At 33.7% G+C, this 27426-nt stretch overlaps 2 protein-coding genes across 12 annotated transcripts in view; one reads left to right on the plus strand and one right to left on the minus strand.

The window, feature by feature from the left end:
* LOC108725437 (synaptotagmin-10) overlaps positions 1 to 9342 on the plus strand; it is a 30778-nt gene extending 21436 nt beyond the window's left edge. The window contains exons 2-10 of one of the 2 annotated variants that reach the window (XM_018452459.1): positions 4353 to 4615; positions 4691 to 4837; positions 5102 to 5233; positions 6101 to 6255; positions 6894 to 7062; positions 7148 to 7268; positions 7672 to 7843; positions 7927 to 8127; positions 8412 to 9342. In XM_018452459.1, the coding sequence (XP_018307961.1) occupies positions 4353 to 4615; positions 4691 to 4837; positions 5102 to 5233; positions 6101 to 6255; positions 6894 to 7062; positions 7148 to 7268; positions 7672 to 7843; positions 7927 to 8127; positions 8412 to 8415 (1364 nt within the window). In that variant the 3' untranslated portion in view covers positions 8416 to 9342. The remainder of the gene's footprint in view (positions 1 to 4352; positions 4616 to 4690; positions 4838 to 5101; positions 5234 to 6100; positions 6256 to 6893; positions 7063 to 7147; positions 7269 to 7671; positions 7844 to 7926; positions 8128 to 8411) is intronic. The other variant, XM_018452465.1, reaches the window with a different exon arrangement.
* Positions 9343 to 12341: 2999 nt separating this feature from the next.
* rg (A kinase anchor protein rugose) overlaps positions 12342 to 27426 on the minus strand; it is a 365249-nt gene continuing 350164 nt past the window's right edge. For all 10 annotated transcript variants that reach the window (XM_018452260.1, XM_018452252.1, XM_018452282.1 and 7 more), the window contains 13 exons: positions 26668 to 26780; positions 25864 to 26004; positions 23286 to 23405; positions 22989 to 23141; positions 22090 to 22162; positions 20902 to 21086; positions 20086 to 20263; positions 19923 to 20003; positions 19656 to 19826; positions 18791 to 19054; positions 18430 to 18626; positions 17350 to 17501; positions 12342 to 17202 (listed from right to left, as the gene is read on the minus strand). In XM_018452260.1, coding sequence (XP_018307762.1) covers positions 17112 to 17202; positions 17350 to 17501; positions 18430 to 18626; positions 18791 to 19054; positions 19656 to 19826; positions 19923 to 20003; positions 20086 to 20263; positions 20902 to 21086; positions 22090 to 22162; positions 22989 to 23141; positions 23286 to 23405; positions 25864 to 26004; positions 26668 to 26780 — 1919 coding nt within the window. In that variant the 3' untranslated portion in view covers positions 12342 to 17111. The remainder of the gene's footprint in view (positions 17203 to 17349; positions 17502 to 18429; positions 18627 to 18790; positions 19055 to 19655; positions 19827 to 19922; positions 20004 to 20085; positions 20264 to 20901; positions 21087 to 22089; positions 22163 to 22988; positions 23142 to 23285; positions 23406 to 25863; positions 26005 to 26667; positions 26781 to 27426) is intronic.

The following is a 27426-nucleotide window of genomic DNA, read 5'->3' on the forward strand; positions in this document are numbered from 1 at the left end:
AATAATATTATAACATAATTTATACATATTCGTATATTTTCAGTGCTTAAAATACTTTCTGTGTATTTTATAGTCGATATTTAAAATTATAAATAGAATTCTCTTTCAAATATTATTATAAATTATAAATTGTATACATAAGTAATAAAAAACAAGCAAATAGATTAAATGTATTCTGGTCCATTAACATAAAGTAAAAGCACGAGAATAAACATCAAACAATATATGAAATTTCGAAGTAATATATTCCAATAACGTGGATTTTTTACAAAGAGAAAAAGGAAAAGGCAAGGAGGGTTGATGGGTTGTTCAAAGGAATGAGTCGGAGATCAGAAAGGATCGAGAAAGAGGAGGTCAAGGTCGCCAATGCTAGACGAAATATTTTCCGAGACCGTATCAATTTGTTATAACGTACACTAGTAATGTATATTCACTGAATTGATATGAAATGGAAATCTTTAGGATTATCAAAATAGGTTCGCTTTATAACAGGATTAACTCTAACTCTTAGTACACATCATTCAGATGTTTTCTGCGTTTATTTTCTTTAAAATACTAGAAGCACCTGGCTAAATAATAACTTCTATCCTTTTCTTTTCTTTTAATACGCAACACAATCCTACAAATACTTCATAAAGATATTAAAGTAATGCAAGAATCACTTAATAATTTTTGTACAAGTGTTGAAAAATAACCCAGACATAAACGACTCATCGTGCGTACTAAAGGCTGTAATAAAGGACCGAAATTGTGTGTACCAAAGGTTAATGGAGAAAGCACATGAACAAAGGATGTAAATTCTCTAGGCCTTGTAGGTGTATCCTGATATAGCACACGAAGGACTGCTCGAGCAAGAAAAAGGGTCAAGGATAGCGAACATCATAATCGGAAAATGAAAAAGCACAATAAACATAAAAAGATATTGATATGTTTTGAGGAAATGACAAATGCTCGTATCGGCTATATATAGATAGAAACACGATTAATGGACAATAGATTAAAGAAATAGGATAGGTTGTTTTCAGTTATTGTTTATTCAAGTATGTACTATACACCTTAAAAATCAAGTTTATGATCATAAGATTGATTGACAATTTGATATTAAAGGCTAGTAATATTTCAATAATTCTTCATTAAATAATAGCTCACACGGCACATTTATTGTTAATTATATTTTGATGATAGTAAAGTGTATTGTAATTTTCATTTATTCATCAAATTCACGTATTATGCAATTTATTTTAAATAAATGCTTAAAACATTAATATTCATGCGTATAAGTTTCAATCTAATTACATCCTTTTATTTAACAATCGATATGAATCGAAAATGTACTACTAATAATTTATCATGTACGTGTTATTGGGGGAAAGTTATTAACAAGAAAAATTTCCGAAGAAATGGCGAGAAAAGGAAACTTAGTTATTATCGGCGACAAACGTTAGAAGTTTGTGATTGCAAAGACCCGTAATTCACTAAAGTTCATCAATCACTCTGCCGCATACATTGTCGCGACTCGATGTGACGCCAACGAAAAAGTATCTCGTAAATCGTACTCTATGTTAAAAACTTTACGAATTCATCATGCGAGTATAAACTTTTACTTGCAATGTAAATACGTACATGTAGCATGAGAAATGCACCGGATATGTATTAACTTGTAATGACTTTCGATTTGACTAACAAGCACCATTAATACTAAAATCGCCATTTTAGCTTCGCCATAATCGTTTCAACTTTTTGTGTGAGATATATTGGATGAGTGCAAAAATATATAAACGATTTATTATTAAAACTCTAGTAGCACATTTTTTTTTGGCACATAAAATTTAAAATTTTTCCTACTTTAAAAAAAATTTTAAAGCTTAAAATCTTTCAAAAGATTACTATATTTCTTTGAGTTTCCGTGAGTTTGGTTTACGTATAGAAAATTAGTTGGATAACATGGAAAATTTTCTTTTTATTTCGTGGACCTATGGCATGCGCAAAAAAAAGTTTCACCTTTCTAACGTGAAAACTTAAATTTTTCCTACAAAATTATTTTTCAAAAATGTTCCTAATGCTTTTTATTACTGAATTATCGCAGTTTAAATAAAAAGAACATTTTAACTTTGATTACTCCAAATATATAATGAAAAAATATCTTTCACAATTTGTTAGAACGGTAAAATATGAAATCTACGAAACCGAAGAACGAATTAGGGGAATGATGAAATTCAAATCAAATTAAAGATTGCAAAAAGACCTCTTTGTGCAACCAATTGTAAATTCGCGTTGTCATTGAAATTTTGAGGGCGCATTTTATGATGATAAAATATAGAAAAATGACTTTCCTGATGAACTTCGTTATTTAAAAAAATTGCTACGCTGAGACCTGGTACGATTTTATACGCGTATGATTGAATAGAGCGACGCGGGCAAAAGTTAACTCGACGGGAGACATCTGTTATCGTAATAACAAGTGAAAACTTTACAACATAACAATAAACTACCAACGCACAACGCTTGCTCGTCGCGTAGTTCTATTTCATTTGCGAGGTAGCAAGCAAAAAACCCGCATATGGTTTTGTTTGCTAGTTTCGTTTCATTGTTTTCAGAGATAAAAGACATACTGCACACCATTCCCTTTTTTAAACAGCCATGATACGTATACGCGAAAAAGGGCAAAAAAAGAAAGAAAAAAAAGCTAATATGTGCTCTATCTCGTACATGCGCAATTTAGTCGATCAAAAGCTCTGTGTGACCAATCGCGCATCGATTTCCAATTACTTTCCACATAGCATGTGTAACATTTCAAACAGTTCTCATCAGTAAACCATTTCTACAGAATAATCTTTTCTGCTAACGCTTTTTACTGATAAGAACAAGTATGATATAATAATGCACGTAACAAAAAATATTTTTAGATCACAATATTTGAGATATTTTTCTTTCTTGCTAAAAAAAGTGTGTTTTATATCACTCCTTACTTAAGAAATCAAAAATAAAATTTATATACAAAAATTTATCGTTTAAATTGAAAGTGACAGAATAAATAAAGTATATCGGTTACGTATAAGAAATATTTTTATAGTAAACTCGCTCTTGTTAATTTTCGAAATTCTCTTGATCTCACAATCAGAATTGGGTATGAAATGCCGGAAGAAAACGCATCATATATATTAAATATACATATATGCAGCTGATAACTTGTACCACGTTGAAGCAAAAACACAGATATTTCTGTCATTGGCAAGACACGCATTGTTCTCGATAAACGAGAACGGAAAGCTTGGCGTACTCTCTTCATTTGTCTCCAGCCAAGGATAGCATTCCCTTTGTGGGATGCGCACGATGATATATATTCCCTACAAACACATGTATGTACACACGCGCGCACGCAATTTATTTAAAGAGCCTTTCTCATTTGCATCTTCATCTTTCTATTGCATAAACCTAATGGAAATCATGCTTTCTCTTCGAATGTTCCATCTATTTTACGAACAGCGATTTAAATGTATATGATATCCAATCCAATTAGTAACTTATATAACATTAATTTCATGATACATTACTTAAATTATGCATCGATCGTTCAACGTAACGTGGCATAACGATATAAATTCATACAAACATTTTACTTATTCTATTCATTTACTTATTCATTTACTTAATTCTTTCATGTTACGATTCGCCTATGCAGTCTAGTATTGTGCAAAATATCTTTTAGATCTTTTATATCTTTTATCTTTTTTAATAGAAATTTCTCAAATTCCGCGAAGCAGGATAAAATTACACCAAACAGTCGCTTTATATCACTATATCACATGTCTTCTATACACTGTTAAATCTATGGTGTCAAATTTAACCTAACGTGAATCGCCATTGCTCTTACTAAATATATCGTTATTTTTTACCAAAACGATAGTTAAATTTGATACTGTATTGTGTCAATTTGACACTATATAGTGTCAAATATAGCTATTGTTTTAATATAAAATAACGATATGATTGAGTAGGAGGAGTGGCGACTCACGTTAAGTTAAATTTGACACTACAGATTTAACAGTGTACACTGCAGTTAAATTTGACACTACAGATTTAATAGTGTATACTGCAGGAAAAAAAATCAGGTTACATGAATTGAAATTCTGATTGAAAATGATCAAATCAGAATCTGTTATAATAATTCTAGTTGAATCTATTATAATTCTAAGTGAGAAAAAAACCTGAATTTTGATTGATATGATCAAAATCTTCTGATTCGTTCACATTTTCCACTAGAAACTTCTTCAGTGTACCTATATATGTGTATATTTATATCTGCCTTATCTACCTTATCTTATGATTTCAATAATGAACACTTTTTCCAGAAGAATGGAGCGAGAACTTTCCCTATCAGCTTCTAATAGCGGCAGGAGTAGCCCTGGTTGGTCTTGTTCTCCTGGCAGCGGTGAGCTTCCAATGCTCTTCCACTTGGCGATGGTTAGTGAGCATGACTCGACATGAGAATGTTGAGGACACGGAAACCGACCAGATTCAGCAAAATGCAATTCGTATCAGCCATTCTCTTCCGGATCTTCAATCGGAACCAATTACTCATGAATACGTTCAAGAGCAGAAAGATAATAAGAAGGTACCGTTGGTAAATTCAAATTAGTAAAACGTTCCATAAAATTCTGCAGCTGTTTCAATGTTGACATTTTACCAGGTATTGCGTCAAACCACTTTACCCATCGTGCCAATGAGACATCAAAGCTTCCAACGTCAATTATCCCACCGGCTTGATCTGCCTAACATTAAATTTAGTATTTGCAGTTTCGAAAATCGCAGCGACTCCAGCCTTGGCCTTATCAAGGTATTTAGGTGTTATATTTCAATACCCATCTTTATTATGATGGCTATTGGAATGCAAACATCAACGCAATGTTATTCGATTCCCTTTGAAACATCACAAGCTTATCATGTAACGAATAGAGTTCTGTACATTCCGGTTTTCCGATTTACTTCCAGCACCCTACTTCATGTTAATTAATCGATACTATGCATAAATAATTGAAATTATGAATTTTTATTTTATTTACGAGATATAATATTGATGTGAATTGTTAACCCTGTGTAGCCGGAGTTGTATAAAAAAGAACTTGTGAGACAAGAAAGCGCGGAAAGCTCCAGTACAACTGAAATGGAATACGCCGGAAAATTACATTTTGCTCTACGCTATGACAAAGAAATCGAAGGTCTCGTTGTCAAAGTAAGTAACACGTAATATTTTCTATGATCTGTCACAAATTTTAATTACATTAAAACAGATAAAATACATATCGTAAATTATACGATAATACGAATTTTTTTAAAATGTATAGAACGGCAGGTAGAAAAATTCATGATAGAGAAATATATTTGAATAAAATATTATATTAAATAAATTCATAATTGTATAAATGAAATCAAAAATTTTTCCAGACTGACATATGTAAACTTCGTTTGTATAAGCTGAATATGTATCTACCTGGATTATATTCAGCACGTGAGATATTGAATAGCGATAATGTAGTATCACAATTACATTTATGATGGATATATATTCACTACTGTGCTAAAATTAGTCGTGGTAACGTGTAGATTAGATAATGCTAGCTACATTAAGCTATTACTGTATGTGGTGAAGTCTCACACACACAAGTGCATCAAGATCAATTATACTCAGTAAACTATTTCAACCATAGCAACCTTTCATATGTAATTAAATTAAAATATGATGCCATTATCAACCTTTACCGCATTGCTATACGTAACTATTACTGCATGCACTATACGTAAATTGTTATAAAAATGTATTAATATTTCAAAACTGTTATTTGTGAGAGAGGAAGGTTTTCGTAAAAGAGAAAGGTTTCACATTTAATACGATTATACAATAGTTCAACTATAACTATTCTTTCTTTACTATTGTTTGTTAATATAAATACGTACAAAGTAATGTTTAATATATAAAAAATAACATTACTAATATTATTCAATCTCTGTCTTTAAAAAAAAAAACAATATTATTTTTATTGTTGTTTCATGTCGTGAAATCTTATCTTAAGTTCAATGACATCTGGTTCTTTGACATTAGGTTCTAGAAGCTCGTGAATTGCCAATAAAAGATGTAACGGGTAGCAGTGATCCGTATGTGAAGGTGTATCTGTTGCCGGATAGGAAGAAGAAGTTTCAGACAAAAGTACATCGAAAGAATTTGAACCCAATATTCAATGAAACGTTTATTTTTAGGTAAAGAAATTTGTGATGCAGTGTGTGTACTTACTGTAATCTATCTTGAAAGACTTTCTTAGCATTCAGTTATGTGTATCTCTCTCTCTCTCTCTCTCTCTCTCTCTTTCTACATATATAGAGGAAGATCACCGATATTGACATAGGTCTCCTAAAGCGACATCCCATTATTTCTTAGAAACTAATCTTTGCACCTTATTAATACTAATATAAACGTAATCTGTTTAGCTAATTAAAGAAGTACAAATTCATAATTCATATATTTGTGCCTTATTTCTATACCAAATCAGCTAAAAATTCTATGAATCCGAGAAGGAAATTCTTACGGTGTTCTTTTGCAAATTGCGTAATTAAAATAATAGTGACTGTATTATTGATAATAGTATGTCATTTTAAATGTTTATAGTTTCATAAATTAGTTTTCTTTACAGAATAAGATATATCTTTATTTATAGAATAGGAATGTGTTGGCATTATTGCCTTCTATATCAGTTTTGGAGCCCATTTTGTCAGACGCTCATTTTTGCATAACTTACGAAAAATTTAATTATTGCAAAATTGCAAATAGTAATATTATAAAAACTGCTTATACTATCTGAATTAAAATGTAACGTTTGATATTTAATATATTTTATCAGTGTATCCTATGAAGAATTGAGGGAACGTTACTTACAATTCTCAGTATACGACTTTGATCGATTTTCACGTCACGATCTTATTGGACAAGTAGTTCTTAAAGGGCTCTTAGATTGTACTGACCTCGAGCAAGAAATCGAATATACGATGGACATTCTCTGCGCTTTGCAGGTAATTTAATTTGCATGAGATAGACGGTTAATTATTTTAGACAGTTACTTCGAGTGTAATTTTAACTTTTCAATATTGTACGTAGGAGAAAGTCGATCTGGGAGAATTGATGTTGTCGTTGTGCTACCTACCAACCGCCGGTCGTTTGACATTAACTGTCGTTAAAGCCAGAAACCTGAAGGGAATGGATATAACGGGTAAATCAGGTCTGTATAGAATGTTATTGTATATTATTAACTCTCCGTCTGCAATTATATTTTTACTCTCTCCATCGAGACAAGTTTTTTTTTAGGCTTTTAAAAACATATGAAAAAATTTAGAGTTAATATCTCTATTACATTATAACATATTTTTTAACAAAATATTTTTAGAGTGTGAATCGGATTCTGTTCTCCTTTATTTTGGAAAAAATTAAAAGCGAAATTTCGCTTGTTCGCAAAAAAAAACTGATTGCAAACCGAAAGAGAGAGAGTTAATTGAAATATCTTCTAAGAATATAATATGAATTATTATTATTGTATTATCATAATTATACGTATTATTATTATCTTTATTATATTATTGTATTATTAGTTATAATTGACTGAGTATGTTTCATTTCCTCATTAGATCCTTATGTGAAAGTCTATCTGCTATGCCAAGGCAAAAGAATAAAGAAGAAAAAGACAACGGTAAAGAAGAATACTCTTTATCCCATCTACAATGAGGCACTCGTTTTTGATGTTCCCTCAGACAACATCGAGGATGTCAGTCTAATAGTGAAAGTAATTGATTACGATAGGTAAGAACAAAATTTAAAAAAATTAAAAAAATTGTTTTTATTAAAGTTTAAGAATGGAAAATTAAATATTTTATACACACTAGAATCGGATCGAATGAGTTGATGGGTTGCACCGCGATTGGATCGAGCTTTATTGGAATAGGCCGTGATCACTGGTTAGAAATGCTAGATAATCCAAGAAAACCGGTAGCACAATGGTATCCGTTAATGGAAACTGTAGCTGGCCATATTCCAGCCGTGGATTCGGAACCACTTCCAGTAAGCCTGAGCTGCTTAAACAGCAGGTGGGTTTAATTCCTTCACGGATTTTGATTGACCTTTACAGGATGGAAAAACTGGTGGCGTTGGAACAGTGTTATATTTTGAGGCAACAAAGAGCACAATCGAATAATGAATTATAACAAATTTATACTAAAAAACAAAACTAAAATTTTTAATATACTCTCACCCTCTAAAGGTTAATTAGAGAATAATATCCAATAGTACCTAGTTCATTGGAAATCTAAATTCTTGTAAGATAAAAATTTTAATAGCTTCGTTGATGCTTCTGACAAAACTTGTATTGCAGATGAAGACAAAAGGCAGAAAGTAAACACTGCAAGAGCTCGCAAATATTATCGGACGTCGGCTTGGACATCGTCTCCTTCTGTCGTCATTTAATGCACATCGCTTGACTGACTTAAGTACAACCTCTGTCTCAAAGAAAGGCCGGAAGCCGAACTCTGTGCTTTGCAATCTTACCTCGTGCAGCAGGCATGAAATAATAAACGATCCGCCGTAACGAAAAAAAATCGATCACTCGCGAAACATATGTTGCTCAATTCCAGCGATTCGATGGCGATCGTGACGGAAACGAGATAAATTTACGTTGCTTTATCTTTCGAGCTGCTGCTCGCGATTGTGCGGGCTGGTCCCGCATCGTTTCAAACACAGGTTATTGTTGTGTTTACAATATCCCCGTAGTATCCTCTCTTATCACACGTGATGTTGAGCATGACGGTAGCTTAAATGTTCTAGATATTCTAGATTAACGCGTGAGATCAGCTAAAGTAAGTTTTTATAGAAGATGAAAATAAGCGTGAGGATTGTGAGGAATTTAAGGCCTTATCCTCGATAAAAGTGAAATGGACGAATGCAGATAGCTTTAGAGACGGATTATATTAATGGCAGAGTATATATCATTGAATACGATAGATGTTTAAGGTAGTACAAATAGAGTTGAATCTATACGTCATTTATTATTTCACGCTGTCGCTACCACTTCTGCGCAAATGTTCTATTAACGTGTTTAAACATAAAGGCTCGATACAAAACGGGCATTGTTTGTGATAATGTATCTGAAAACATATACACATACTGACACACATATACGTACAAGTAACACACGTGGTCCAGTGACCGCGTATATCAGTAGTTGTTTCGTACACGTATGTACGTTTGCAACTAACGCGTCTACTCAATTGTGAACTTGATAATAAATAATGATATACATCGTGTAAGTTAATTATATAATAATAGAAAAGAAGAGCAAACAGTCCTCTTATATTATTTAAATTACGGATGTATTATTTATATGCATATCATGCGTTGAAGAATATGATTATATATATATTGCGAAAATATGAGATTTAGTGTAAATTCTCAACGAGAAAACTGTCTGATTTTTTGATGAGTTGCGTCTGGCCAAACTTGCGAATGTCTTTAACAAGTCTGTGTGAATTCTGCTTTATTGACATGTTTCTAAGAACATATATCCGATAACGTTTACACAGAATGCATGAAAAGAACTTGAGTACCAAAGAAATATGAGCGTTTCTGGAAAATAGATGATAAATTGGGTATTCTTAAATATTTTATAAGAAGTAAAATGAAAATGCAGTGATAAAATGTGTTTTTAATTGCATTTGCATCTTCTTATTTTTATTAAAATTTTCCTGTGATTTTAAATTTCTTAAGCCCTTGTCAGTCGCGTGAAGAAATGGTAATTGCGCCACAAAAATATACGTAAGCTACACATATATAGAGTTATATTACGCAAATCGTAGATAATCAAATATAATATCAAAACTGTGGTGATATAATGCGAATGAAATTAACTAGCGGAAAATGTGCCAACAAAATAATTATGTAACAAAAGTAGTGTGATTAATAATAGTATGTTCTAATCACATACTTGATATATACAGAAATTTCAGTCAGCATGCTGTAATAATCTTAGAGTATCCCTCTATTTCAAGTCAATATATTTCGACTGTATGCCTTCTTTTCGTCTGTAAGAAACATATATCTTTCTAAATTCTCGAGTTTTCCATCTATTTCATTGTTCCAGCGATGCCCATAGAAAAAAAACTATTAATTCTTCGTACAAGTGGGACATTCTTTACCACAGGACTGAGCTTTCTCAAATAACTTCATGTAATAAGTGGAACTGTCGCTCCATATTGAGAGTAGTATTTAAACGAATTCGAAGAACTGTACTTACACCAAAGCGCGACGCAAAATGTGATCTCTCCATTAGTGTTTTTACAAAATTATTTAAATCAGAATGCGCTCGAAAATGCTAAAATAAGCTTTCAGTTTTTTATTACCTGTGTATCAGTAAAAAATTTAAACGTTTCTTTTTTCTACCTCGAATACTGGGTCATTAATTCATGAACGATAAAACATTGGCTTTTTGAGATGTAAATGGACTGCGTACTGAATTATAAAATATGAATATATAAATCTTGTGTGTGTATATTTATGAATATATAAACAAGATAAATTATATTATGCAAATGAGTGTACATTAAAAATTGTAGTACGTATTATAACTGTCGAAAAGGATGAATACTTTGTTTAATATCTACTCTAATTATGAAAGCGATCGCACATAATTAATTTATAGACAAATAACAATAATATCGATATGGACGATGTGTATACTTTTCTAACGAGTACATACATATCTATATATTGTATATTTGAGTACATCCAGTGCTCCCTGTTGTGATTGTGAATAACATAAATAAATCAGTAACAAGAAAAACTGTTACGTTTTAATTTCACCTGCGCAATTGCAATACACTCCGAAAAATATATATATGGATTTAACATTGCGGTGTTTATATAATTCTCACCGTGTTGATGTTTATACCAATATTATCAACACGTCAAGAATTATATTTAGCCCTCTGCTGGCAATATGGAATTTTATCTCTTCCGTCAGCCAGCAGTCTTCGAGAAAAAGCAGATATTTTTTATTGTTCCGGATTATATCAGAGAGAAATCTGAGAGAGACCATACCGGCCAAAATGCCGGCCTTTTCCCTGTTATCATTGAAATCCCGGAAGGGCACCGAATTACTAAGAAATTCCGCACGTATGGGAGCGCGCGCGGAATTTCTTAGTAATCGATGCCCTTGTGGGACTGCGATCTTCATTTGAAACGCCTATTGGAAACATACGTTGGAAATTTTCGGTCACATGTATATATGTGTGATCTGTTATTTCAGTGTGAGCTTACATTTAATTTTCGCTCCACGAACGCTTCAAACTTCAATCACATATATTAATGATTTTTATCGCGATATTATTAAGTTATTTTATATTCGCAAATTAATAATTAATAGTAAATACGATCTAATTGTTGTTAGTATTTCTTCTGCGTTTATCAATATTTCGTTAAACATTGGTTTAGCAAAATTTGTGTTATCGTATGTATTTTCGACGTTTTCGTATAATCTCGCATTACTAAAATTTATTAATTATGCTCCTACATTATCTGTTTTATTATATTTTGAACAGCATTTATAATTGTATGTTGTATTGTAAATAATTATTATAATTGTAATATCGAATTTGTAATAAAGAATTACAATAAAGAATAATATTAAAAAATTATTGCAATTTCATTAGCGAAATACAATAAAATAATTAGACATAAAAAGAAAAAATAAATTAAAAATATACTTATCTGCAAAAACGGGCTACTAAATTTATTTGTAGTTCGTTTTTTAAATGGATGAGTATATTTACAAAGAAAAGAGGACCGTTGATAAAATTGGCGGGGATGGTGGAGGGCCTCTAAGCTCGTTTTTGCTAGATTATATCTTAAATTGACAATATATCTGCACGTAGTTCCCAAATTGAAAATGAATGTACTGGCGGTGAAAATAAGTGTACAGGCGATTTCGAAATTCGGTAATAGGAAAAAGGCCGGCATGGCTTCTCTCAGGTTTCTCTCCGATTATATAAAAATGTGGAAAAATTCTGATATACTTATCAAAGCTTTAACAACGAGTTTTTACCATCGTAGAAGTCGGATCGTGTTTTACTTATTTTTTACAGATTTAAATTTAACTATTAGAATTCACAATTAAAACAGTGTCTTGTCAAAGGCTCCATGTTACCGGTAGAGGATTATAATTTTAAATCCGCTTCTATATTTTTTTATAGTATACCGCTTAAAATATGTCAAGTCTTATTGTTAGTCCAAGCTATAAAGAAAAAAGATCGTCTGCAACATCAAATGTACTTTTCATTTATTTGACTACTTATCTTTACAGATTATTCTACCTTATACTAAGATACAACTTTCCCATTATGTTACCTTCTAATCGAACATTACAATACTTCTAAGTATAAAATAAGCGATAGAGCTTATATATACTGGTATGTAGCAACGACTTAAGTACCTTTCTACTTAGTAGTACTCCTTAAAAGTGGCGGGAATTAATCTGTTCCGCTTATCTCCTGTCAACGACGAGATGCCCGTGATTACGGTTTGGCTTCGCCGGAAATCAATACGAGACAAGTGTCAAGAGACTCTTTCGATGATGAGCCCGGCCATCCTACATCCACCGATCGAGCGTCGAACCGCTCACAGACGCGCTTTATTAACACCGCTGGCAAAACAATTAGGCCACTAACTACATTTTGTTCTCGAAACACAATCGTTTGGTCGTACTCTCTCTCTCTTTCTCTCATGTGTTTGCGCGCGCGCATGTCTTCAATTGCTTCAATTCATGAAGTGACGGAGATGTTCACCGAAGACACCCGCAGTCGGTGGGAGGCTCGATCCTGACGAGATGTAATCGCGCGGTTTAACAATGATCCGTAAATTGGAAGAGCTCGACTATGATCCGCGCACGAAGATCGGGTCGCGTCAAATCGAGGTAGAAAAAGAAAACGAGTCAGTGCTTATAAAACATTGGTGCAAACGTTGCTCGACGAGCTCCCTTGAATCTGCGCGATCGAGACTGCTCCAATTTTACGGCTACGTGTATATTGACTTTCGTATGTAGATGTAAAAAAAAAACCGATCATACACGTCGACGAAAGCTTTCGATTAGCTACGAAGCTCTCTCGTTAGACTCGAGACGTCGATTCACATTCCGTTGAGCTTTCCCGCTACAAGTTTTACGACTTTCTTTCCCGCGTCGCTCTTAAGTATAACTTTGAGAGACTTAAACCAGGTCTTTAAGTAGATAAACGTGAGCCTAATAAGTAAGCGCTTGAGTGTTATAGCCGCGTGTTTTGCAGCGTTGTTGTTCATTTTCTGTTCCCGCCCGTGATTACTCTTATAAACAGACGCGTCAATTAATCTATAGATGTAAGTACTTCTCTACGGGCAGCTCGCGGCGTGAATGAACCGGATAAAACTTTACACAGTTCTTATTATGTTCTTCTCCTCATATAATCGTAATGTCGATAATTAAAATTATCACTTAACACGCAAACATTAAGGGCCTTATCCGACGAATATACAAATCTATGCTCCTATATAGGTAGCCGTCAATATTAAGTATGTTAATGTAGCCACAATCGTATAATAATAATAATATTAATAATAATGACGACAATAAATCGTAATCGTAATAATAATATAGGCAAACTCTTGTAGCGTTGTACTTAGCGTTATTTAAAATAGTAGCAATATTTTTTTTTATGTACTGAATGTTCAAGTACGGACAGAAATCGATCTGAGTTAACTTCCTTTATGTATATTAGCAATATGGAGGGAATTCACTAACAACTTGCTTAAAGAGTGCAGCACATTCTCACACATCTATAAACAAATATAAAAACTCTTCTCTCTTATGTGACCTCTTGTCATCCCGATGCATTCTCATCCATTACGCTGCCTTCGCGCCTACTGAATAATTGCGAAAATGCGTGTTGAATACACGTGCTACCACGCGTCGTCAAAATCATCCCCATTATTTCGCAATTCAACTACATCCCTTTTTAACTTGATGATTTTATGAACAAGGAGCAATTTGCCAATTATCTTTCTTCTTCAGTCCAATTAATCTAGACAGCTAGGTGAACGAATGCAGTTTTATATATATATATGTATAAATCGGCTAAAAGCAGGAAATGCAGATGGAATGTCGTGCGTTTCTTTTTTTCGTTTTCTCTTTCCCATATTTCTCTCTCACCGTAGCGAAAATAATGTGTCGATAGTGCGCCTATACATCGAGTATACACGTAAACATTTACACGCGTGACACAAAAATTCGTTTCCATATGTAAGAAAATTAGCGATATTGTTGAAAGCACTCAGACACAACCCTCAATCCTTCGGCGTTTCACCCGTATCATTCCACTCTTCTTCATCCTTTCTCTGCCATTCATGCCTTCATTCTTCCGCGCGAACGAAAACGACACGAACGATCATGCAGAAGCACGCCCATAACGAGTGGCAATACACCATTATTAACACGTTGTACACGTAACATTCTCCTATGCATTTAAAAATTGTACGATTACCGATGATCAATTTGCGAGGGTCGCCCGCCTGATGATCGTTCGGTACACAGCAAGAATCGATATTACGACCGTAACGCTACCGTGATCTCGCAAGCTCAAAGTGATTGATTGCTAGGACGACGGCGTTTTATGCATTTACTTTATACAACTACACGTAAACGGTACGGCATATCTTTTTAAATGTATCGATACCTAATTGCTGAGGATCGCAGGTGATTCACGACAGCGATTCGACGGTAATTCTTGACTAGAACACATATCGAGGTACGGAGAAATCTATCCTTGCCATCGTATCAAGAATCAAATAATGTTAATTAGTAAAATTGTTTAAAATGTCGAAATTTAAATTATTAAAAATGTGCGTTTTAAAAAGACTTTGATAACTACTCTCGCGTTAATATTCCGAAGTTACTTCCAGATCACTTTTTAGTTAATTGATGACATTTGATGTCATTTGAAGACATCGTGTATTTTGTTTTAAGCAAAGCAAATGATAAATGCAAAAGCGAATTGTAATTACATATAATGCATTATAAAATTACAGCGTCCTCTTAAATCATCGCGACGGTCAACTATAATTCGTGATTCACCTCGAATGACTTATATTTATGTTCTCCTGCTTTCTTTCCGTATTCTCTCATCTCTGCGTCCTTACATCTTCATTCTTTCGTATATGAAGATTTTGCGACAACTATCCTGGCAACAACTAGCGATCACGAAAATACATCTATCATTGTCATACGGTTACGAAGCAACGACAACAAAACGGTTTCCCCATCTCTCTGTCTTCTTAGATACATTAAGTAATTACTCGTTACACATGATTAAAATCAAGTTGACGACAATATGCTACATCCGGAATACGTACAAACAATTGAAGGCTATACTTATGCAGCGTCCTGTCTACGACTAGCTCGTGAAATACACAAGACTCAAAATGATAATAGTACTCTGTAGTAATTCTACAAGACTATCGATCACATGTTCTACGATGGCGTACGAACGGAAATCAAGCTAGTAATTCTACTGCCTATGCGTGATCAAGCATCTTCTTCCCCATCGTTGTTGGCTGTTAAGATGTACGTCTGCTTTTTTTCTTCATTCTCTCACTCTCACATTTCACACTTTCTCTCTCTTTCTCTTTCTTTCATCTCTCATATATCCTACTCACTCGAATCATCCTAAGGATCACCGACGACGCATTCACACATAAACGCGATCCTTGACAACTCGCGGAATGTTAAGGATGAATTCGGGATGTTACTTTAGCCTAAATAACTTGCTTTGCTGATTAATATACGTCGCGTGCGAAAATACTAAGAAATATCCTCGCAAAAAGTTAAGCTGGACGGCTTTGATAAAAATTAGGATCTCTTTCGAAGGACGCGAACATCAGGGTGTAGAAAGTGTTGCGGCGGCGGCGGCGGCGGCGGGGGATGAGGGGTAGGAAATTGATACCGCGGCCGGGAGAATGATTAGCGACGTGTCTACCGCGCAGCATCTACCGGTGCTACCGCGGTACCAGTGATTTACGCAGTGCGTTCGCGTGCGTGTAGTCCGAACTGAACGTACAAGGTGCTTAGCCAAAAGGTTCGACGTGAGCGACATTAATACGTCTGAGAAGAATAGAATTCAAACCTCTCGCGATAATGCACGCCTTTCACTTCCTTGGCCCCTCTAATATAGGGAATAAAGCGCGCGTGTATGCACGTGTGTATGTATATATGTATAATGTGAAGAATTACATATTCCGTATTTACAATTGGACATTTAATGCTAGAGTGTCGTGGGCCAAATCCACGTGCAGTTCCAGGCATAAAAATAACGTATGTTCAGCTCCGCCGTCTCGTCGACGCGGTTTCTTTCTTCGGCGCTCATCGTCTTTCTTCGTTATAGCATACCTTTTTCTCCGCGCCGCGTGAGAAGAAATCGCGCGAACACTCGTGAATGTAGATAGATCCGAGTCTTCCTTAATTGACTAGCGTTTTCGAGCGGCACGTAGTATAATTTTCGCGCTTTTACAAGCATGCGACATGATTTGACGTCAACTTGGCAATTACGCGGGATAAACGGCCGGAACTCTGATTGCATCTCGCCCTCTGTATCACGCTCCGCTCGACCTCTTCTCTCTCACGGAAGCACTGCACGCAGTCATGTAAGCGAGTTTATTGCTGAACGTTAAAATTCGCAGTGCACCACATTTATTTCATTGCCGCTCGTTGCATCTAATTCGAAAACGATTGATTGAATATACTTTATATACCATAAATTGCGGCGAATCTAAGGATAGTCTGACGAGAAACCCGTACAAATGTCGCGCAAATACTATGGTCCCCCCCCCCCCCGTACATTCGGTACACTCGTGAGTGATTCACGAAAAATTGAACAAACGAAGCGTCGTTTGTCTGAGAAAATACATGTAAATTCGAAGTTGTCATACTATTTGGAAAGTTAAGCGCAAGAGTTTGTTTTATAGAGTGCGCCATGTCTTCTTAGGCGAAGAGGAAGTCGTAATTTCAGTAACGCTGCTGGAACTCGTGATGCCATCTGTTAAAGTCGATGTGGAATATCACAATGGACCCGTTTGCCAGACCAGCTAGAAGAAACCTGTAAAAAACAGAATATATTTATGATTCGTATTTATGGTCATCATGTTAGAGGAATGTAATTTTAAAGCGAACTCCTGAAATTATGTGCAAACATTATTTCATCGTTAAAGACTAAGAAAAAGATATTTATGTAGATTTTACTTACTTTTGATCATGAGCTAGTGCAAGGGATCGCACGCTGCTTTCGCATGCGGGAAATGCATAAAGTAGGGCAAGGTTGAAAGTTCGCCAAACTTCAACGATACCCTTGTCTCCTCCAGTCATCAAGTACTCGCCGTCTCTGCTCAGTAATAAGCACTGGAAATAAATTAACGGTATTAACATACAATATATACAGGATTTATTGCGTTTATAAAATTTGCGCCTAAAGGCTAATTATGATCCTCGAAAGCTCTAGTCTAATCCCCTTCTTCCTCTGCACCCTAACAAATACAACTCTTTTGACATATCTCTATATTTATAAATGCATCAATAAAATACTATTAAGTACTATTAGTATCTTGTCACTGACAAATATCATGTTAACTTTTAAGTGGTCACAACATTCTGTTTTCTTAAAAATTTTGCGTTAGAAAAGGAAAATAAAATGTGTTGATATTTAGATGTATAAATATCTTAAAGTTTATTATTTTTATTCCTCTATCTCATAAGGGTATAATTATGGTAAATTTACAAAAAAATGTTCTGGTTATACCAAGAAGAAGTATACACAAAATGCATTCTCATATCAATTTTGGTTATTCTAATTGAATTTTTAAATTGAATTATTGAAGCTATTTCGATTAGAACGTTTTAGAATCTACTAAAATTTCAATTAATGCAGTAAGACCATTTTCCCAATGTAACTATAATATATTAATAAAAAATGTAAATATAAAATAAAAATTTTTTAGGTGTTTTGTGCATTCTACTTATCAATTCACGTATCTTTAAATTTTTAAATCTACTTCAAGATTTATCATATCATTGATCACATATATCTTGTTAAGAAAGTGGCAGCGCTAAGAACATATACAGTTAACAACAATTATCTATTGTTTCAGTGATTTACAAACTCGCACAGACGCAAATGTTTAAATTAATTACATAATTTTTTTTTTTTTTTTTTTTTTTTTAATTATAATGCCCTAGTGCTTTGGGTTCCAGTTATAAAAACCCTTAGATAAATATACTACCTGGAAATATAAATTATCAAAAAATTAATTACTGAATCGCAGAAGTTTACCTGTAAATTGTCATTATGAGACTCGTGACGAAGACGTTTTCCATTTATAGTGAAAGCCGCTATGTGCCCACGTTCATAGTTTACCACAATGACGCCCTCGCGTGACATTGCGATGTTTTCAGGGGATGAAAATCCATTCGGCGCCTCGAGCGACCTCAGAAGGTCACCAAAAGTGGTGTGGACGAGTACCGGGCCGTCTTTAACATCAAATTACAATTAATCATTAAAAATAAACCAAAATATTTCGAAATCAAACATTATGCGTTCAGATAATATATTTAATTATTATAGAATAGTTACAGAACAAAGTGTTTTTTTATACTTTCTCTTAGGATTCATTATTTTTCAACTTAATACGTACAATGCGATCCCGAGACAACCAAACCCAATTCGGCGGATATGACGACGGCCGTCACAGGCTGTTCGTGGCCTGTAAGGGTGGCACGTGGCGCCGGTGCTTCACCCTCACCGACGATAGTTTGTGTCCTTGCGTTCCAATGCCAAAGGAGGACAGTGCAATCAGCACTTCCAGATGCAATGTAGCAATCGGAAGTAATGTTGCACTCGCTGCGCGACAAGCAAGTAACGACTCCGTAATGACCGAACACTATCTGGACGATTTTTGCTGCAAATGATAATTTCTCCTTTTATAAAGTTTCACCACGTGAAGAAGCATATAAATTATAACGATTGCTTATCTACATTTACAGTAAAATACATTTTGTATTTGTGTTAAAAATCGTGTTAAAAATAAAATATTTGTGTTGAATTTTTAACATATCGAAGTGTATATTAATTTAACACGATGTGTATTATATTTGAATAAATATATATTTCATGTTGAATTAATACCCAACATTTTTTAGTGTTAAAATAATACAATTTATAAATAAGTGAATAATTAACAAAAATAATGTATTTTAAAACGTAAATTTTAAGATAAATGAATACAATGTATTAATTTAACATAGTATAAATATTAATTTTATGGAAGAAATATGCTTCCACAATTTGTTTACAAATTTTATTAATGTTATATATTTTTAATTAATTTTTTTACATAATGTTTGCGTTACTTTTTAATATATTTATCTTGTGTTAAATTAATATAAAAATTTTAATAGACTGTTTAGAATATGCAAAACGTGTTAAATTTAGCATAAATTTTCCATGTGTGTCTATTTATCGTATTATAGCGCGATTAATTATGAAATATTAAAACTTACCCGTTTCGGTGGAGAAAACGCGGAAGCTATTGTCCCAAAATCCGCAGGCCACCAAAAATCGGCTGTCCACAGTAGTAACAAAGCAATTGCTACGAATCTTGAGCTTCTGGCTAAAATTGTCGCCTAGATGTCGACGTTGTAACGTTGGATTTGAGCTGTTTGCCGCTTGAGCTAAAAATATATAGCACGGCATCGTTAATTAGTACGCACATCCCGAAGACATCTTGAAAATGTTACTTCATGTACTGTATATGTACGCATACTTACAGAGAACAGGATCCATGGATAATGGCTGATTGGCAGCCTGCGCCTGAGGTGTATCTGCATAACTCGGAGATTGCACGGAGGCTACAAAAGATTAAAATTACGATAACAACGAGGCAATGAGGATAAATTCAAGCGCCGGAGTGCGTGTAGAAAATTACTTTACCTGCATAATTGGTATTCCACCGATTAACAGCAAATTGCTGTCCGGTGGTTACCGTCACAACCGATGGCAGTGGTAGTTGAGGGTAAGTGTTAGCCGAGATGTGACAGATCGGCGAGTTAGACGGAAACTTGATAGTCATGCATACGTCGTCCGGAATGCTCGAGAACATCATTGGCGACTAAAAAAATATTGCTACTTCTGTCATTTTATATTATTTTGCGCAGAGGATCTCTAATAGCACAATTATCTCTAGTAATATCTCATACAATACGTATAATGTTTAAAAGATGTCATAAAGTCATCATAAAGACATCTTTTGAGACACATATGTCTAAAAAATATTTAAAAGACATCGTAAAGAGATCCTTTAGACAATACGTATTATCCAGGATAATATCATCTTAATACTGGTTCAATATATATACCCAATGTTTAATCAATATTGCCAATAAAATGCTAGAAATAGCTTAAATTAAGTGAAGCTAAAACATTTTCGCTTCTGAGAGTGTACTCGCAGGACACAAGCTAACAGTAATAATTACATCATATTATAATTTCCCACTCAACAGTATAAATATAATATAATAGGTGTGCATGACATGAGTTACATTGTTGAGTGGAAAATTATAACATTGATGTGATGTTCGTGTTCTGCGGATAATTACATATTTTAAATTATGGACAACGTTATAATTATTTTTTTGCATCAAGAACTACGTTGACTCTTATAGTCCTTTTTTACATTATTGAACAATGTTCTCAATTTTTTTTTAAATTGCATGCAAACTATTTTTCCATGTATTGAAATAATCTCACCAAATGCATCGCGGAGCTTCTCGGAGGATGCGGTTCCATCAAGAGCTGCGACGGCGTCTGTCCGAAATTCCTAATTTGGTTTTCTATAGCTTCCCTTATCATAGGATCTGTGATTGTATCCAGTTCTACGGTACCCTCGTACGTTAAATAGTAGAAAACGTTGGTTGCACGTACGGCTTCCGGGCCTGCGAGAAACAAAGTAACCGTAGTATGTTACACGAAGATCTTTAACGCGTTATTCTTTGCTACAATTTTATGATCCTGTTTTCGCCACGCTGTGCGACATAATACATTCTTCGAGAATGACTCTGAGAGCGTTCTCGACGATTGCTTGTGCTCGGTATTTCCGGCTGGCTCTACTTTCGTGCTACCGGCTGCTGCGCTACCGTAAACGTGTTGCATATTACGGGTGGGACGTATTGTCACGCTCGGCACACGTGCCTAATTGGTCGGGACAGGGACCGAGAGAGAGAAAGAAAACTAACTAAAAACTAATTCTTTCCATACGCGCGTCCTCGTATGAGTCTTCCCTCGCTGCCGCGTCCGATGCTGAGGCAGCATCTTCGGGGAAGCGCCGGATATAGAGGCGCCATCGGTAATTAACATCGGTGGAAATCTAATTTGACTCGACTGCGCCTCTGTCCCAACACCCAAGGCGCAACCTTGGGCGCTCGTGAGCGGCGCCTGCCATTGTGTGAACATTTATTAATTCAATTCATGGGTTATCGTCCGAACCTAACGTCATCGACAATTAAGTGATCAGGGTAAACATATCTTAATAAGACTTTATCATTTTAGATAATCACAGATTAAAAATCATAGAAATTTTATTTTTTCACTGAACGCAATAGATTTAAATATATAACCATTATTTTTTTAATATCCGCAATTCACAAACTTCTATAAATTATCGTAAAGATGCACGGAAGAAACAATTTTCTTGAAATCTAAAAATCTAATTAGATACAGATCTGAAAATAATTTTGTTAAATCATCAAAATAATTATGCAGAAAATTTGACATATGAACAATGCTGCAAAAAGTTTTGACATTCTAGCAATCAGTTTGAGTTATACCTTATATAATTATTCTAATGCTCCAACAAAATTATTTTTAAATCTGTATCTAAATTTTTTAGATACTTTAGCAAAATTTTCTTCTCCGTGTATGTTTCAAAGTTGTCCTTACCTTTCTGTTTATAACCGAATATTAGGTCGATCCATTGATGTAATTGACATGACACAAATTCGGACTCGAGTGCCTGAAGAAAATTGCAATTTAATAAATAATGTATCAATTGTAAGATATATCGCTGCATTAATAGAAAAATGGTACAACTTAAAGTTAGCAACTTTTCTGTAGAGCATTTTTTAAATTCTTTCTGAATGTTCGAGCAACGTTTTAATTATGGAATGTTCGAGCAATGTTTTAATTATGGAATAGTAAATGCATAATTTCACTGTTTTCTATGTTACTTTCAATTATAATATATTCTTTAAAACTGTTATGAATTTTCAAAATTTGACTACTATAATAACTTGTATAGAACTGTGTTTCATCCTTTATCGGAGTTGTAATACTTTTCTATATAAGCAATGTGTTGACAAATGTGTTTTTCCACAACAATATATTAGTTTTTAGAATAGATTTCCTTTCATTAACTCATAAATGCTAATTTTTTTAGTTGTCATTTTTTTTTATCAACGAGGCGATATGTATGTATATTACTTGCGATGATATTTTTTCTAAAGACATGTTAGTGTTTCTTAAATTTAAAATTTATATTACGTTATTTTTTTTTACGTACGTTCATGGAGAGAAAAGATTTGCTATATAAACGCGAAAGGAATTGAAAAACTTAATTGTCAAATTTGTTTGATGTTTATAGTAAATAAATTTGCATATTTGAAAAATATTTTGCATTTATTGCAAATTTTTGTAGCAAATACGAAAAAGAATAAATATTTATTACATTTATAAATAATTTGCGATTCTCCTATTTACAAATAGAATTTGCCGTTATAGCATAGGATTTCATAGCAAATTTTTTCCTTCCATATTGATTTTAAAAAAAGTTAATTCTGTACCATTCGATTTATACGTATAAACTCTTCGGGAGACGAAGCCCAGGGTGGTAATTCAACATCGCCGACCGAGCTACCATCTTCTTGCCTGCCCAAACGATAGCGATTGCTATTTACTAACATTTCCGGTAGGAAAAAGAATTCTGGAATCAGCTCCTGTTAATGAAAAGGCGAATTTATAGCTCTGCCGATCTTCAGTGAAACATAATTGAAATTTTATGCAGCGATGATAACAACGAATATTCACCGAAGCGTGGCAAAAATGTAAATTTTACGAGTACTTAATTAAATGCAACGAACCTTAACGTCGGATGTATCGCGTTGGCAATTCTTCCACGAGAGTGCGATAGATGAAAATAGTCTATTAGGGTGATCAAATTTGCCGCCTTGCAAAGCCAAGAACATAGTAGTCATTGGTTCCTGTAAGAATCAATTATATTTGTAGGATCATTTTATAGCGACTACACTATTAAATCCATAACATAAATTATACTCAGTTTGAATTATTTTTAATCATTTCCATAGGTTATCACTAGGGCAACCAAAATATATATAGGGCGTTTTTTTTATTTGACTATTAAAGAAATAAACTAAATGCAAATTTGTTTCATAAGAAATTATGCATTTTGAGCCTTATATGTTACAGCATATTTTTGCATATTTTACCCACACGTGCACAATATTTACATATCTATTTTTATTGTATATTTCTATTTTTTATTATCTATTTTTATTGTATATTTCACATCGATTTCTAATTTAAGTTGATGATTAATTTTTTTCTGATATAATAATAAATAGGATTTTTAAGATAAGTTTTTCTCAATCAGAAATATGCTACTATATATTTTATGTTTTTAAAAAAGGAATTGATTAGATAAATGATTCTCACACGCCGTGATGCATTGGTGCGCAGTGATGTCAGAGAAATCACAAGGAGAAAAAGATTTTGCGCTTTTACGTTCAATTTTCTATATTTCTGTATTATACATAACATCAATGACTCTCTCTCTCTCTCTAGAGTCACTATAACAAATAATATGTATTTGTTTAATTTTAATGCCCCGTAAGACTAATTAAATTTTTAAAAAATGTAAACAAATTTTATCAAATTCATTTTATTTTGTTATTATAAGTAAAAAAACTTAATAATTTGAAAATTTTTGTGCGATAAAAAGTAATTTTTAAATGCATATATTCCTTTCTTTAGAGCATTTTTTCAATATTACAGAGTATATTTTAGGCGCTTAAAAAGAAATTTTTACAGCATAATTTTGGGATATATTCCTTCCTTTAGAACATTTTTTCAATTTCACAGAGCATATTTTAGGCGCTTAAAAAGGGATTTTTACAGCATAATTTTGATTGCCCTAGTTATAACTATATATAACATTAATTTAATTAAAACAACTCAAGTAAATATGACTCAAATTTAGTCTATTATTTATTAAGTACATACATTAACATGGGCGTTGTTTACTTTGAAATTAACAAAAATGGATTGATTTATATTTTGACCTAAGTGGAAATTAAAATAACAAAATGTTGTTTAATTCAAGGGATTGGGTTACCATTACTCCTTTGATATCTAATAGTGTAGTCTCGAGCGCTTTTATAACGGAAGCACATAAATCCCGTAGAATGTCAATAAGGATGAGACGTAGAAACGAATGTGTGAGTTGGGGCGGAAAAAATGCGGCACGACTCTAAACCGCCACTTAGAGACACTTTATAGGCGGTCCTTTGTGTGCGCGGTTTCTTGCGAAGCCCTTCTCGTTTCTCGGTCAGTCATCCGTTTCGTTGACAGGCGAATGAACGCAAAGCGAAAGCCCACACACATAATCGATGCACTTTCGTGCTGTGGCACAAACGCGAACGTACGCGAGAACATAAACCCGATTTTTGCATGTTACTAGGAATGCGATCCTCCAATGTATATACCAGGTTTAAAACTATTCCTTTATGGCAGGACTCCCCGGAATAATACTATAAACGGATCGTTAACGTATCTTCGGCGAACAAAGCGTCGAAGTAGCACAGCGGTTATAGATCAATAAATTGTTCATGATGCAATATTTTATCGTACAAATACGTTACACAGCAAATAAACTATTGAATGCGCCATGTCGTTGTTTTGAATTTTAATATGCGCAATAATAGTATTTTAAACATGTTTTAGATTTGTTAAGAATTCATTAAGGTCAATTACATAAATTCAATGGTGATATCATAAGAATTACTGCGATAATTAATAAACTGGCGATAGATAAAGTTCGATCAACACATACAATTAATGATAAAATAACACTTGGAAATTTACAGCGAAATCTAAATTCCTGTACATAGATGTTAATTCAGTCTAAAAAGGACAGAGGCAGAAAAAAGAGATGAAGATATTTTCTAGTTAGGCTCTAAAATTCAAGTGAACGAGGAAATGTAGCAGAAAACAAATGTGTAAATTTAACGAGAAGGCGAGCGTCGTTGGCATGAGGGCGTTCCGACGCCCTCAAATTAGCGTGCACGCAGTACTAAAAGTGTCGCTTAAATTTATGGTGTAGACTGGACACGTTCCATAAATGGAAAGACAAAAAAATCAGCGATTGGAAGCTAATTATACGCCTATTATATGGATAAAGATCCGGTCCCGTATCCTGCGTTAAACTTCAATTTAATCTTGATAAAGGAAACGACGTAGCTAATGAATATTTTTATTTAATGAATGCAAATAAATGCAAATCAATCAAATTTTTTTTGTTTTTATTGTATTTAGATAGTAATCGTATAACAAAGTAATGCTATATCTGTGCTTTTTACAACCATGAATTGACAAAACGAATATCAAGCGTATTATTTTCACAAAGTAATGAAAGTGACTTACCACGCGTATCATCCAATTTAAAACAAAGGCCGCCGTAGAATAATGTGTGCCATAATGGAAGGGTGGTATAGTGTCGTGTTCCCAGCTCTGGAAGCGTTCCTCGAAGTAAGCTCTTCTGTTTGGATTCAGTGCGCCAATTGGCTGTGAAATACACGAATATTTTTTAGTCGTTTGTTTTAAAAATTTTGCTGAATTTTATATATAAAATATCAAATGTATACGGAGAGACAAAAAATGCAATTATTATAATTTAACTAAAATTTATAATCATTTTTTTAAACAACTATTTATAGTTGTTTTAATCATGCAAATATAATCAATTGTGTGCTATTATTATAGTCACACGTACTGCTTAAAAATCTTTGGTTTTTTTTATAACATATATTTTAGTTATTATTGTCACATAAATAATAAGTGAATATAAGAAAATATTTACGTTCATTATATAATTGCGATTGCATTTACTGAATAAAAATGTTTATTTTATTTACTATTTATATCTTTATATTTTACTGTATTAATATTTGAAATATTATTCTAATTTATACTTTAAAGTATAATTTCTTCATGTTAAAGAGAACTGTATATGTATATATACACGATTGTTATTATATTATTATTATAGCAGTATAATAATCATAAACATGGAGCTTTTAACTATAGTTACTTTACAATGTATTTACAGTATATCATAAATATATACTAAGCACTTTTCTCTCACAATCAATGTGACTTGAATTAAAAGAACGAGATTAATCGAATATTATATACTCTCGTTATTTACAAAATTCGTTAAATCTATACCTTCGACAAATCTCTGTAATTGCTGGGCAAACTGAGATCGAGTTCCTTCGTTTCGTAGTTCGTTAACACCCAAGGAAATACAGGATATTGGTTCAAGTCATTGTACGTGCGGCCTGAAATAATACAAATTTATTTCTTTTAAAACCAAAAATATTTAAGAATAAATTGGAAAATTAAGTCACTCTTTTTGAAGACTGGCTCAATGTTTACTCTTTAAAGTGAAATTCCACTCCAAAGAATTTAGAAAATAAACTTGAATTTTAAGTTTTAAACATTTATTAATTAAATATGACCTAAATCATCGCTTGATGTCCTAGACAAAAAAAAAAGACGAGGAAGTCGGAATGGGTAATAAGTTAAATTCCTAAATTAAATTCCTCATACATATTGTCGAGAATAGACGGAAAGAGATCGCAATTTGGTTTTTAATGCGGATAATCACCGGTCCACTTTTTTCTTCGCCCTGACCCTGCGTCTTAGCCACGGTCACTCCTATCCATCTCGCACTCCCACTGTTAGGTAAGGGCGACGAAAGCGGCCACGAGACTGCGCCAAGCTCGTGATTCTATTTTTACGAAAAACGCGCCGTGCGGCTCAATGGGGCGCGGCGCGCCGTTTAGTAAGCGCATAACTCAGAGCGTGACGGCTAATCGCTCCTGAAATTGTCACTCCCAGAGGTCTTACTCGTGCTCATCCCTCTCCCCCCGCCCAAGTCCCCACAAAATCCCATCCCGAAATGCATTAGTGACGGCAGCGTGG

This window comes from Mycetomoellerius zeteki, unplaced genomic scaffold (genome assembly GCF_001594055.1).
Source record: "Mycetomoellerius zeteki isolate Tzet28-1 unplaced genomic scaffold, Tzet1.0 scaffold108, whole genome shotgun sequence".
In the NCBI taxonomy this organism is placed as follows: domain Eukaryota; kingdom Metazoa; phylum Arthropoda; class Insecta; order Hymenoptera; family Formicidae; genus Mycetomoellerius; species Mycetomoellerius zeteki.